The sequence below is a fragment of the Fundulus heteroclitus genome, unplaced genomic scaffold (genome assembly GCF_011125445.2).
Source record: "Fundulus heteroclitus isolate FHET01 unplaced genomic scaffold, MU-UCD_Fhet_4.1 scaffold_216, whole genome shotgun sequence".
Lineage (NCBI taxonomy): Eukaryota > Metazoa > Chordata > Actinopteri > Cyprinodontiformes > Fundulidae > Fundulus > Fundulus heteroclitus.
In genome coordinates this window covers 67,743-82,457 of record NW_023396628.1, presented here as the reverse complement: position 1 = coordinate 82,457, position 14,715 = coordinate 67,743, and the positions used below count along the sequence as shown (strand labels likewise).

The 14,715-nt window shown below is 41.5% G+C and overlaps 1 protein-coding gene across 1 annotated transcript; it reads right to left on the bottom strand.

Moving 5' to 3' along the window:
* Positions 1–11,715: 11,715 nt before the first annotated feature.
* On the bottom strand, positions 11,716–13,610 carry LOC118559082. The gene is made up of 2 exons (XM_036129772.1): positions 12,957–13,610; positions 11,716–12,868 (listed from the first exon to the last, which is right to left on the bottom strand). The coding sequence occupies exons 1-2, from the start codon at positions 13,227–13,229 to the stop codon at positions 12,320–12,322; spliced, it is 822 nt and encodes a 273-aa protein (XP_035985665.1). The 5' UTR covers positions 13,230–13,610; the 3' UTR covers positions 11,716–12,319.
* Between the last annotated feature and the right edge of the window lie 1,105 nt (positions 13,611–14,715).

The following is a 14,715-nucleotide window of genomic DNA, read 5'->3' as shown; positions in this document are numbered from 1 at the left end:
AGGAGCTGAAGAATTGGAGGCCGGTCTCATTGCTGTGCACGGATTATAAGATCCTGTCCAAAGCTCTGGCCCTTAGACTAAGGGAGGTGATGGCGTCCATCATCCACCCTGACCAGACCTACTGTGTGCCCGGCAGGCTCATCAGTGACAACGTCACTTTAATTCGAGACATTTTGGAGCTCTCCAGTTCATTGGGCATAGAGGTTGGTCTGATTTCAATAGACCAAGAAAAGGCTTTTGACCGGGTTGAACACCAGTACTTGTGGCAGACTCTCGCTGCTTTTGGGTTCAACCATGGTTTCATAGCCATGGTCCGAGCTCTCTATAGTGACATTGCGAGTGTTCTGAAAATTAACGGTGGGCTGAGTGCACCATTTGGGATCCAGAGAGGGGTAAGGCAGGGCTGCTCTCTCTCTGGGATGCTATATTCGGTAGCCATCGAGCCTCTGCTCCACAAACTTAGAGCTACACTTACAGGTGTGGTTTTCCCCCAGTGTCCCGTGTCTTTTAAACTGTCTGTGTACGCTGATGATCTCGTTGTTTTAGTTAATTCACAACGAGATATTGACATTTTAGCTGACACTGTGAAGGATTTTGGTTTTATCTCATCTGCCAGAGTGAACTGGGGTAAAAGCGAGGCTCTGATGGCGGGAGGGGAGCTGGGGGGCTGGCTCAGGCTGCCCGGTGGCCTACAGTGGAAAAAAGGAGGTTTCAAATATCTTGGAGTCTTTCTGGGGGATGAGAACTACACAAATAAAAACTGGGACCTTGTCCTGGAGCAGGTCAAAGGTCGGCTGGGGAAGTGGAGGTGGCTACTCCCAAAAATGTCCTACAGAGGCCGAACCTTAATAGCCAATAACCTGGTCTCATCCTCCTTGTGGCACCGGCTGGCTTGTGTTGATCCTCCAGTTACTCTCCTGTCAAAAGTTCAGTCAGTTTTAGTTGATTTCATTTGGGACAAGTTGCACTGGGTCCCACAGGGTGTCCTGTTTTTACCTAAAGAGGAGGGGGGGCAGGGCCTGGTCCATCTGGCCAGCAGGGGCGCAGCTTTCCGCCTCCAGTTTATCCAGAGACTACTGACCGGACCAAAGGATACTCTGTGGAGACCCTTGTCCCGCTGCATTCTGCAGGGTTTTAAAGGCCTGGGTCAGGATTTTAATTTGTTTTTAATGAACGTACCGAACATGAGCACATCTACTCTGCCTGCTTTTTATAAAAGTGTTTTTAGAGTGTGGAACCTGCTGAGGAAAGAGAGGAGGGGGCAGGTGGACTCCCTGTACTGGATCCTCCAGGAGCCGGTCCTTTGGGGGACCCGTCTGGACCTTCCCAGTTGGGCAGGTCAGAGTCTGTCTACAAGACTGCAGACTGCGGGGATTGTTACTCTGGGGCAGGTGGTGGCGCTGACTGGACCCCGGATGGACGATCCCTCTGGACTCGCTGCCCGGCTGGGACTGACGTCAGTGAGGGTCACACAGAAACTCACAGAACACTGGAAACAGAGACTCACAGGACACGAACGCCTGCTTCTAAACTCCGCTTCCAATCAAACAGTGACTGATGACCATCCTTTTCCTGCCATTTCCCTGGCACCGGATTTTAAAGACTGCTCTGGGATTTTAATGGAATATACACACCTCGCACCACTGGATGGTACCACAGGAAAAACATTTTACCGAATATTGGTGAAAGCAATTAACCAGAAAAAACTAGACAAGAGACCTGACACGCCATGGAGGAGATATCTGCAGCTGGCTCCTGCAGTCAGACCTGAGTGGAGGTCCTTCTACAAACCTCCACTCTCTAAAAGACATGCAGACATCCATTGGAGAGTCCTCCATGGGGTTATTGCAGTGAACTCTTTTGTGTCCACTATAAACCCAGCAGTAGAAGGCAAGTGTCCCTACTGCGACAAAAGAGAAACCGTGTTTCACTGTTTTTATGAGTGTCTTCGTCTTTTACCCTTGTTTCTGTTTTTACAATCTGTTTTCACCAAATGTGGAGAGGTTTTTACCAAGCAGTTATTTATTCTAGGTTTTAAATACACACGCCAGCACAAGAACAAGTGCCAGCTTTTAAACTTTGTTTTAGGGCAGGCCAAGATGGCGGTGTATTTTAGCCGGAGGAGGAAGGTGGAGGATGGTTTTACTGTTGAACCTGTCACTGTGTGTACAAATATGATGAAGTCCAGACTCCTTATTGATTTTAATTATTACAAAGCAGCAGGAGATCTGGACTCATTCCAGCAGGTTTGGTGTTTTAATCAGGTGTTATGTTGGGTGGAAAACCACACACTGCAGTTTGGAGATGTGCTCATGTGAATTAAGTATTTATTTATTCATTTATTTATTTACTCTGAGGAGTAAGGTTGTATAAATATGTCATGATCAAATGATTGTTTGGAAATGAACGGAAAATAAAGTTGATTTAAAAATCAAAAATCTCTCTCTCTCTCTCTCTCTCTCTCTCTCTCTCTCTCTCTCTCTCTCTCTCTCTCTCTCTCTCTCTCTCTCTCTCTCTCTCTCATATATATATATATTAAATCATATCAATTAAATTACTTAGTCTAAGATAATGAAACATAATCCCATAACACTCATCTCTTGAATTACTTCTAAGCATTTCTATTAAATCAAATTTTATTCTTTTCCTTTTTAAATTTTATAACCATTTCCCTTCTTTCTTCTTCATATTTCTTACAGTATATCATAATATGCTCAACTGTTTCTTGTTCCCCACAATCACACATCTTCCAGTGTTATGCTTCCCTATTTTGAATAATGTTCCATTTAATCCTGTGTGCCCAAGTCTAAGTCTTGATATGATTGTTTCTTCCCTTCTGCTCCTCCCTGCACATCTCATTTCTCCCACTCTCCTCTGAATCATGTACAGCCACCGTCCTTTCCTCTCTTCCTCCCATTGTTTTTGCCACCTTTCCTTCATCTTCTGTTTAATAATGCTCTTTACTTCCATCTTACCATTTTTAATTGAGATATCAATGTTTTCTCTAATTGTAGCCTCCTTTGCAACCAGTGCTGAACTGAAGGCAGAGGGAGGTTTAAATAGAGCACTTAAAAAGGTGGAACAAGGGTCTGGATAATTAACTGGTAAATTGTTATCAGGTGTGACTGACTACTGAGGGGGTGAAGTGAAGATGACAAAATAACTGATAACAATGAAAACTAACAATAATAAAGTCAAACCAAACCCAAATGAGATGAAAAAATTAAAATAACAGAAAAACAAAGCCAAACCAAAACTCAACCATGACACCCTGCACTTCATTACTCTGAAAAAGTGGTAATTTAACCCATCCATCCATCAATTTTCTGACCCACTTAATCCCTCATGGGGTCGCGGGGGTTGCTGGTGCCTATCTCCAGCATTCACTGGGCGAGAGGCGGGGTACACCCTGGACAGGTCGCCAGTCTGTCGCAGGGCCACACACAACCATTCACGCACAGAAGCCAATTAACCTAACAGTTATCTGGTTAATTGTGTCTGTTAAACCTAACAGTTTTTGGATTGTGGGAGGAAGCAAAAGTGCCCAGAGAGAACCCACGCATGCACAGGGAGAACATGCAGACTCCATGCAGAAAGACCCAGGGTTGGATTTGAACCCTGAACCTTCTTGCTGCAAGGAAACAGTGCTACCCACTGCCCCACTGTGCAGCCCGGTAATTTAACATAATGATAAATAAAATGGGTTATACTTGATTAGGGTTTAATGATGGAAACGGCTATCATACCTTGACTAGTTGAGCAGAAATAATCTTGTTTTTCTCCAATTCTAAGAGACTGTAGCTTCCAAACTTAGCACTGTAACCCATTGAGTCACACCTGGCATCACCTCCCAAAAAAAGCTCCTTGTAAGCCAAAGTTGACATCAACTTCTGCTGGGAAGTCTTCCAAGTCTGTATCACAGTATTATGCAGATACTCTGACTAATGGTTAAAAAAGGTCCTTAGAGTTTGGCAATGAATATTCAAGAGGCTGGAATGGTAAAATATTATTATTACTCAGTACAGATATTACCACACATCACCTTTCCTGCTGTAGTTGTTCACTAGATTCACTTACCTGAGAGGTCGACAAAACTTGGATGGCAATGCTCCTGTAAACAGTACACACCCACTAAGAAGAATGTTCAAAATTGGCACTCTCTGCATACACGGCTGGTTAGACCTCTGGTTAGTTTTATCACACTGAGTACACACTGTTTGAACTGTCAACAAAGTTCCCTGAACCTAAAATTAAAGACATACTTGTGTTATCCTGTTGACTGTTTAATTTAAAATTTACATTTTACAGGTCAGAAGTATTTACCTGTATATAGCATGTATTTGGTCCACAGCAATATATACACACTGCTAATAATGATAGGAGTGCAGACTCGAAAACAATATACTTTGTTTATTGTAGGGCTACCCATTACCATCTCTGCAGTTTACAAAAGAAAGTGAAAATCTCTCTATAATTTTTAATAGCATTTTATTCAGTATATATTTCAAAAATGTCCACTCACTGTGATGAATTGTGTGGAGATGAACCCAGAGTTCAGCCAGACACGGTAGTAATTCTTTTGCGGTGTTTATTGAAGGGAAGGTGAGGGAATTAGACAGGCGAACAGACAGGATCCAGGCTGATAATAGTTCAGGCATCAAAACTGGACAGGCACAACAAAACCAAGAACAGCTCAAACCAGATACTGGTGGGCTCTTACCAGCAAAACGAATGTGAAGTCCCGACAACAAACAGAGAACTAAAAGAGGTTTAAATAGGACACAGTAGCAGGGAGGGACTAATTAACCAAAACCAGGTGGAAATAATTAAAGGAGCAAACAGGATAAGTCTAAAAATAAAAATAAGCCTAAACAGAACAAACTAAAGACAGAAGAACAGGCTAAGACTAAAAGTGATAACAACAACAAGGTAAACCAAAACATTACACAAACAAAACGAGGATCCAGACAAGACAGAACTCAAAACAGCAAGATAATCAAAGGCAGGAGAGAGGAGAAAAACAAAAACTAATAACATAAACCAGAACTATAATCGGAATATTACACTCACAACACTTTCAAATGTAGGATTTAGACTTTTATCCTCCTCTCTCATATCATCTTCTAAACAATAATCTGAATCCATTAATTCATCCTCCTCCTCACTACTGGACTCCTCAGAAAAACTCTCCCAATCATCCTCATATAAAACTGATGGCAGGTTCTTCAGCTTCGGATCCCTATCTGTCATTGCACACTGGATTGCCTTTGATCTTACATGTGTCTTTTGACTACATGAGGCACATTTTGGTGGTTTCACCTTTGTGGTCTGAACAGCTGCAAATAAACAAAATTATGATTTGGGTTCAGTTTCAAAATATATAAATGTAGCTAGGCCTATTTTACTTTATTATCGAGCTTCCAAAATTCCACATACTGACCTTTATCAATGAAACAGGGATCTGACTGAATAAGCTCAATGCCTGACAAGTCACAATTTATGGGTTCAATATTACCCCACATGGCAGACTCATTTATAGCAACATCAATTAGGCGCTGGTGTTCCCTTTTTTCATAGGCAGATTGAGAGGAGCGTGGGGTACTGGTCACCAGTGATGAAGCAGCTCTGGCGACGCACCACCATCCCCTGTTGGGCATGACAGGCAGGGGTGGACTGGGACAAAAAATCGGCCCTGGCATTTTGGATTAGACTGGCCCACCACATTTTTTTTGTGTACTGAATGTGTATACCAACTGTGCAATACCAATTGTACAATACGTTGAGGCCAGGTTAATGGAAATTAGTGAGAGTGGACACTTAAAATACTTCCAAAATCTTAATTTAGTAACACTGTAAAATGTAAACTCCACCACAGCACAGCAACAATTCTTGGATCAGAGAGAGAGAGAGAGAGAGAAAGAGAGGTGTCACGGTCAATCAAACATATTATCACGTAACATCATCATAAGAAGTTATTGTAAGTTGCTCATCAGATCTATTCAGTCTTCCAGATACTGTAGGGTAACATTGGACTAATGTGCACTCACTGTGTAAAAAAGGATGCCAATGACAAAATGAACCAGAGAAAGACCTCACTTGTCATCATGGAAAGAAAGAAAATATATAATAACATAATATACATTTTGATTTACTCAGTCATTTGTAATAAGTATTTTATTTATCTAATTTCCTAATTTTTTATCATATTTTCTTTAAAATCGCAGACTTTTCGCTATTTTTCATGTAAATCCTTGGTGGCGCTTCATAGCGAAGCCGGTGAGGCCGCAGCGAGCTTGGCCTCCCCTGGGATTGCGCAATCCCATGTTAACTGCGCTGACTTCCATTCTGTGAATGCATCTTCCAGTCTCTAGATCATAAATTCAATTGTTCAAACAGTTATGAACTGATTTTCCACAATTTAATATATGTGGATTACGAATTGTGTTTTGGTCATCAAACTGTGTGCAGATAACATGTTTTTGTGGTGCTGGCCGATCATAAACAGCAAAGAACTGGTTGTAGGTGAGGCCGGCAGTTCCTTGGCCGCTAGGTAGGGGGCGCTCAAGGGGCACCGCTCGTGATCCCCAAATAGTAGAGTCAAAGCGAGTTTTGCTAAACAAGTAAAGCACTAAAAAGACTCTAAACATACAGCTGGAACAGGACTGATCAAAGAAGGCTTTTCTCCCTGGCAGTGAGCTCCACTAAGACTGAGAGACTTTTAAAACTGAAGAAGATAAAGAGAACTTTTACCGGAAAATGATGATATTTTTGTTCAGAAAGAGCGCCGCAGGGACTTAAATTATAAGTAGAGGTAAGACAGCGATACTTATTCATGTTTTGTTTTTGTGATAAAATGTGCTTAATGTGGGTTATAGTTTTAGAATGTGTTACAAATGCAGAAATCCATCATAACTCATAAACTGTTACCAATCAAATGACAATTTTTTTTCATCAAATAATCAATATTTTTCCATGTATCTTGGTGAATTTATTTGGCTCAATCAGTCTCCTTCAGCACTTTGCAATGAGTCTACTCTGTAGAGTGTAAATCTTTGTAAAAAAAAAGATTTGTAAATCTGACTGATGACGTCAGTGCCTCACCAGCTATGAACCCTACCGCACGTCACTGATTACAACCACCACCACCATATTTTACATCAGACACCGGAGCAGATGAAGGGCCTGCTGTTGGGAACATGTCAGTCAGTCAGTTTTACACATTTCGCAGCGTCCGTTTGAAGAACTTGTGTCTTGTTTTCGCGCAGTTTCTCTGCGCCTCCCTTGCGTTTCTTATCCATTACTTCGTGAATACCGCTGCACAAAGTTCCACATGGAGCGTGAAGGTGTTTTTCTACTTTATGATTGGCCTAGCCCTTTAGACTGTCAGGGATGATAACCAATGGGCTGCAGTAGCCTGTGGTAAGGGCCGGATGATCAGAACAGACTCTTGCGCTCCTGATTTTATTTTTCTTCATGCATTATGCAAATATAACGAGGCAGATATATAAAATAATAATAATAATCATAAAAAAAATAATAATACATATTATTAATATACATGTCGGGTCTGCCGGCCCAAACAGCACGTCGGCCCACCGGGAAAATGCCCGGTACGCCCGATTACCAGTCCATGCCTGGTGACAGGTAAATAGTTGGCACTGCTGTGGAAGTAAGAAGCAGTCTGGGAATAATTGGAAAAGGGAGATAAATAAAAATCCAATTCAAATGTTGAGTATGCCTATAGAGTCATCATGTTACAACTTACCTTTTGGCGTATCCTGACTGATATTGTTTTAAATTTAGAAAGCAGTCCTCTTTAAAATGACGATAGCAGAGAAGTGGGAGTGTGCCAACTTTCCAATTGACTTTGAAGGCCACATGTTTTGTCTGAACGAATTTCGTCCACAAACTAAGTCTGTCCTTTGGCCACTCATACAATCTTCCATCTTCATGGGAACAGTGCATAGCGACACAACGACAAGGCATCTTGTAAAAAAGCCGTTGTGGCAAAACAACTTTTTCGATTTAGACAGCGCGGGTGCCGACTTCCGGGTTGCCGACTCACGATATGACGTCACTGGGAAAACCCAACTAGCGAGATTGTTTTGTTATCATGGATGTTGCGAACGCTATATACGAGTGATGCGGGTAGGAGACCTAAAAAAAACTATCAGAAGTAATAAATAGCTATATGGACATCATCTGTAAGAAAAATCTCGCTGATCTGCCGCTTCAATGATTTAGTGCTTCATAACCGGTTTAAAGCCACATTTTTGCCATACATCAATGTATTGATCAGCCAAAATAATGTAATGAATCTAAATGAAAATACCTTTAATTGAGGGCTTTTCTCAGCAATATTAAGGTGAGATTAAAATAGATAAAGTAGATTAATTAGAGGTCATTATTATCTAATCTGCTAGACAGCAGTAGGTAATGTGCAATATTCCTAAACCTTAATGTACAGAACTGTGCATGAACCTGAGCAATGAAACATTCTAATGGTTAATGTGCAATATTCCTAAACCTTAATATACAGAACTGTACACGAAGCTGTGCAATGAAGCCTTCCTTATGTAGGGCCCTATAAAATCCGTTTTATTTTTTCCCAAATTCCGTTTTTTCCGTTTTAATTTTTGAAAATTCTGTTTTTTCCGTTTTAATTTTTACAAATTCAGTTTTTTACCCTTTACTGTTATTTCAGTCGTAAAAAGAATGTGCTTTTAATGTTGATGATTAAAATGTATACAAATAAAATAGGAATGACCTTAAATTTGAGGTAAAAAACATCACATTTACTCAATACTTTTACTGCATGATGCAACATAACACTGCACTCTAAGTACTAACAAAATATTAATGGTTATGAACCAATTGTTATAAATAAGTGCTCCATTAGCTTTTTCAAGTAAAAAAATAAAAGAGGACCTCTTAATTTCAGAATTCAGTGTTTCCCGCAGGAATTTGTTTAGGCGAGGCGGTGAGTTGTTGGCCGGAACAAGATTTGCATGGACGACTGACTGACGGAGGGGGGGGGGGGTCGACTCGTGGAGCGGTGGGGCGTATCCATTTATTTTCGCCTGTGTCTTCCCTGCCAATCACTGTATGCATGGGCGAAAGCAACAACAAACAACCGCGTGTTAATGTCAAATAAACATGAAAATATATCAAGTTAGTTGTTTTTTTTTGGATGTTAGCGAGGCGGTAGCGGGAGTTTGGCAAGGCAGCCGCCTAGCAAAGATAGCGCTGCGGGAAACACTGGAATTATATGAGTAGGTGAAGTTGCCGAAGACTGCTTACATTTTCCAGGTAGGGCTCCTCCCTGTTTGCAGTGCTTCTTTAGAAACGGACATGTGATGTGTGGACAGTTTTGTCATCTTTTCCAAAGGGATGTCAGCCTCAGTGTTTCTCAACTTTTTCGCTGAAAGCAGAGCTGTGGAGAGCCGCTTCGCCATTGTTTCAGTGTTTTGATGGTGGATGGTGGGGGGGAAGCTGAAATGACAGCGCGGGAGGGGTTGTGTCACGCAGATTTGCGTCCCCCGGTGTGCATTTACCCCAGACGTACGTTCTTCTCCCATGCAAAAACAGAATTTCATTTCAAATGTAGAAATTCCGCGTTTACACTAGATTCCGCGTCAATTTGCCAATTCCGCGATTCCGTCTGCGATTCCGTGATCGCGGAAATTATAGGGCCCTACTTATGGTTAAGAGTGTGCAAAAAATAAACATTTGCAGTAGTGAAATTGTAACATGTACAGACTCAGTCTTTTCAGCAAGGGGCAATAGCCCTCACAGCTTTTGCAAAGAAGCTGTTCCTAAGTCTGTTCATTTTGGATTTGATGTTCCTAAATTGATACCCTGATGGAATAGGGGAAAACCGTGTATAGCCCGAGTGGGTAGGGTCTGAAGCAATGCGTCTAGACTCGGGCAGTTCTTGCAGACGGCATCCAAGAAATCCCTGTGCTGTCCTCTGCACCCAAGCTAAGTCCCTCTTCTCCTTCAGCTCCCATACCACACAGTTGTGCTAAGACATAGAACATTTTCTATTGTAGCAATGTAAAAGTTTTTAAGCAGTTGAGTGGAAAGTCCAGTCCGTTTCAATTTCCTGAGGAAAAAGAGCTGTTGCTGGGCCCTCTTCACCAGGTGGGAGATGTTTACGGACCAGGAGAGGTCAGAGGAGATCTGGATGCCCAGGAACTTAATGCTGTTCACACGATCCACATCGTATATCCCAATGTAGGTAGTCCTTGCAGAAATAATCTTGAGTGAATGAATCAATAATGTGAAAGTAAATCTTTGGAAAGGATATCTGCTCCAGTGTTTCTGAGGTTTGATGCAATTTGCTGACTTCTTTAGATATACATTTTATCACTTTTATCAAAGTACTTTTTTTTAAGTCGACCTCCTGCATCGGCAATGCAGGGATGAGTTTGCTTCGGAAATTCTCGGTCCAGCGAGAAATCAAGCACGTGCCATGTGGGGAAAATCCCAACGGGATGAAACAGCTGTGTGTGCCCCCTCAGTCTGGCGGAGTGCCAATGGAGAAGAAATAATGGAGTGTGTGGGCGTGTTAAATATCTTTTTCATAGCAACGTTATCTTGTTGTTATGGCCGGTGGCCATTTTGACCGTGTTGCATGATGGGAGTCGGTTGCCATTTTGACCACAGTCTGTCACGTCACGAAATGGCACAACAACCTGATCGGTATTTGAACTGTATCGATGCAGTAGAGCTTTCTGAGTTATCTAAAATTTTTAGCTTCATCTAAACCTTCAACTTGTATGTTAGACCAACTGTCCACTGTGACTCCACTCTTGTTCATGAGGAGTGAATACTGCTTGTCAAAACTTGAGGCAATCTACTGGGTTTCCTTAGATAGTAAACCTTTTGACCAATCTGTATGATTTCATTGAATTTGACTTTGTAAAGTGCCTTAAGACGACATGTGTTGTGAATTGCCGGTATATAAATAATAAAGAATTGAATTGAATTAAATGCATTCTCACGTAAGAGTCTCGTCTAGGTAGAAGAGGGCTAAGTGGAGGGCAGAGCAGATTGCATCGTTATGTGTGACATAATAAGCCAATCAAAGCACTTCATGATGGATGTCAGTGCAACAGGGCAGTAGTCATTGAAGCAAGTATGATGGTGGAAATTTTTAAACATGATGGAACAATGGCTTGCTTTAGGGAAGTGTTAAAGATGTTTGTGAAGACATCCGTAAGCTCCTCTCACAGTCCTTCAGCACATGACCAGGGATGTTGTCTGGACCTGTTGCCTCAAGGGTGTTGATGGCAGCAAATGTCTTCTTCATACTGGCAGCAGTGAGGCACAGTTTCTTTGTGTGGACGTAGTGGAGTCTTCTTTGGGCATGTGTTGTTCTGTTCTTCAAAGCTGCCATGGCAGGGCAAAATTGAAAACTTGAAAAAGACAGAGTTTTCTCTTCTGTGGCTCAAAGACGCTAGAACTTCCTTAGACTCTGAGATGAGCATACTCAGTGGTTTTCTTTAAAGGCCAGCTAAAAACATATATTTTTCTTTTGTTGAATTTTGTGTTGTGTATTTTTTACCTTCTGTTGTAAAGCCCTTATTTTGTCTTAAAAGGTGCTAAATAAAGTTGTATTTACTAACAAAATAATGTGGTCCATTGCAAACATAGCAGTTATGTTGAGAAGGAACAATGCCTCAAGCCCCTCCTACCACTTTCTCTATTACAGTTTTTCTCAAATGCTAAAACACATTTCACAAACGTTTCGTCCATGTTCTCCAATGTCTAAACACAACACCCTTTTCTAAAGCTACATAAACACAACCACACATTCTCCCTTCAAAACTAAAACTTTCACACCCAAAGAGCATCTCGAAGCTTTCAAAAATGTAAACACTATACACATCATTACACACTACAGCAAAACAATTGAAAACACAATGCTCTATTTGTGAGAAGGTTCTTTGTTTCTTTACTGCCAATGCATATTTTTAAAAACTTTACAATTCTGGATCTTCTTAGAGTTCTGCAGAGGATTGGGCATTTAGATTTGTGAGTTTCATATGAAGGGTATAAATCTATAGTAAATTCTGTACACTACTGTAACACAACTCACTGCAAAAGCAGAATCTATTGCACACAACAGTACTCTTGAAAACATGATCAGGGTGTGAAGTTTTTTTTTATTCATTTTACAGTATTTACACCACAATCACTGTGCGGCATCATGTCGCTGAGCTGCATCAGGCCACATCACCTCATCCACATCACAGGCTATATTGTCTCTTGCCAGGCAACATGGGAAAAACGCCCTGGAATGGCGGATCCATCCTTAGAAGTTCTCCACTGGGATGTCAACACACGCCAGCTCCATTGCCCTTATGAGGTTTTCTCTAGTGTATGGTTGTCTGTCATAAACCTTCCATCTCCACGATGAGAAGAACTCCTCTATAGGGTTCAGGAAAGGGGAGTAGGGTGGCAGACAGACGTTTAAAAAGTGGTTACTGTTGGTGGTGAACCACTCACTGATTTGGTTTGTTGTGTGCAAGCGTACATTGTCCCAAATGATCACATAAATGGGATGTTCGGGCCCAGGATGGTGTTGTTGGCGGTCCAGGAGGATATCTTTTAGCTCCTCTAGGAAGGTTAGGAGAAGTTGGGTGTTGTAAGACCCAAGGACAGCCTGCCGGTGGACAAGCCCCTCCAAACCCATAGCCGCACAAAGAGTAATATTACCCCCCCGTTGGCCAGGAACCTCAGTGATGGCTCTTTGGCCAATGATGTTACGGCCTCTTTGCCTTCGTTTGTGCAGGTTGAAGCCAGCCTCATCCAGGAAGAGGTACTCATGAGGTCTGGCCATCGCGTCCAACTGTAATATCCTCTGTGAAAATGTGAAAGTGCACAGGTGTTCAGAACAACTGTCAATCAGGTAGCATATTACTGTACTGTGAACATGGATGTATACTTACTTGGACATACTCGTAACATAGGTCTTTGTGTCGTGCAGAGTTTCGCTCAAAGGGAACCCTATAGACTTGTTTCATCTGCATCTTTTGGCGCCGGAGAACTCGGTCTATTGTGGCCAAGCTGACATCATCAATGCCCTCAAAGTTCACATTATCGTCAATGACTTTGTCTCTGATCTCCCGGAGTCTGATGAGGTTGTTCTCATGAACCATATCCACAATGGGGGTTTCTTGTGCCGCTGTAAATATGGCAACCCGCCCACCTCTATGTGGCATTCTTTCAACTATAAAGAAAGAAACGTTTCGTCAATTGACATGTTTTACAATACAGTAACAACTGATTTGAAACTACTGTAATAGACTACTTTCACAGGCTTGTAAAATTGTATTGTGACAAAGAAAGCAATAGAGTACAATACCTGTTGTGTTGTCTGAATACCCTGATAATGGTGGCCACGGTGAACCTACTCAGGTTTGGACGGACTCTTAGTCCTGCTTCAGCCATTGTCATGCCATGGACAATGACATGGTCAATGACTGTTGCTCGCATCTCGTCCATAATGATGGTACGAGGTTGTCTTGCTCTCCCTCCTGGACCTTCTCTCCCTTGTTGGCCTGCTCCTCTTCCTCCCTGGCCTGCTCCTCTTCCTCCCTGGCCTGCTCCTCTTCCACCATGGCCTGCTCCTCTTCCTCCTTGGCCTGCTCCTCTTCCTCCTTGGCCTGCTCCTCTTCCTCCTTGGCCTGCTCCTCTTCCTCCTTGGCCAGCTCTTCTCCCTCCTCGGACGCAATTACCTCTTCCCCTGACTCTGCCTTCATCCATTGTGTTTGTTTGGAATCTTCAGCAAACTGTGCACTCTGAACTTGCTTTTATACATGTGGTCACAGCATTAGCAACAGGTGTTTTCAATTTTGAGTCGTTGTGTGTAATGAATGACGCCAGGTGTGTTCATTTTGTTCAAATATTGCTGACTGTGGCAAGCATTTTGCATCACATGAGCTTTCATTTGAGAATATGATCAGAGTTCTTTTGCAACTTGTGTTTTAGCAAGGAAAAATGTGTTAAGATTTATGTGAATGGAGGATTGTGTTTTGTGAATTGTCTCTTCATGTGAAATGTGTTTATGATATTGGAAAATGATGACTAGATTTAGTAAATGTGTTTAGACAACTGGTCATTTGGTTTAGAGGATTGGCTTTTGTGTTTTAGCATTTGAGAAAAACTGTAATGCAAATATCTGTGTCTGTTATTATTGTACAAGTGGTCTTTATTCCTAATTAGACTGCAACTCGTAAAGCTAATGCTTTGCCTCTATCCCACAGAAATTAATGTTGCTGGGGGTATTTAGGGAGATCCACTTTGGCAAGGTGTTTGGTCAAAATGTTTATAAAACACATAAGACAAAAATTTGTGTAAAAATTGTTACACTTTGGAAATGTCATATTTAATAATTAAAAATGTTTTTTTTACTGTAGAAGAGTGTGGTTATTAAAATATTTTTATCAGCATATAAATATGCAAACAAGGCATTTGCTTTGCTGTTTAATGTTAAAGGTATCAAGGTACTGTCATTTTAGAGTTGGGCATATAAGATTTCTGCTTCCCCCTTTTTTGGCCATCTATTTGACAATCTTATTGATTGGGCTTACGTGTAATTATGATGGATAATTTGTTTTTTGACTGAAAAAAATATACAAAACAAAACAAAAAATTCCAGCATGACAAGATCTACTACAGGGTAAACTGTGAATTAAATTACTTACC

Excerpts from the sequence above, each read along its gene's own strand:
- LOC118559082 (XM_036129772.1), bottom strand. The coding sequence starts at position 13,229 with ATGCCACATAGAGGTGGGCGGGTTGCCATATTTACAGCGGCACAAGAA. Across the intron at positions 12,869-12,956 it reads TATGTTACGAGTATGTCCAA|AGGATATTACAGTTGGACGC; the intron begins GTAAGTATACAT and ends ACATTTTCACAG.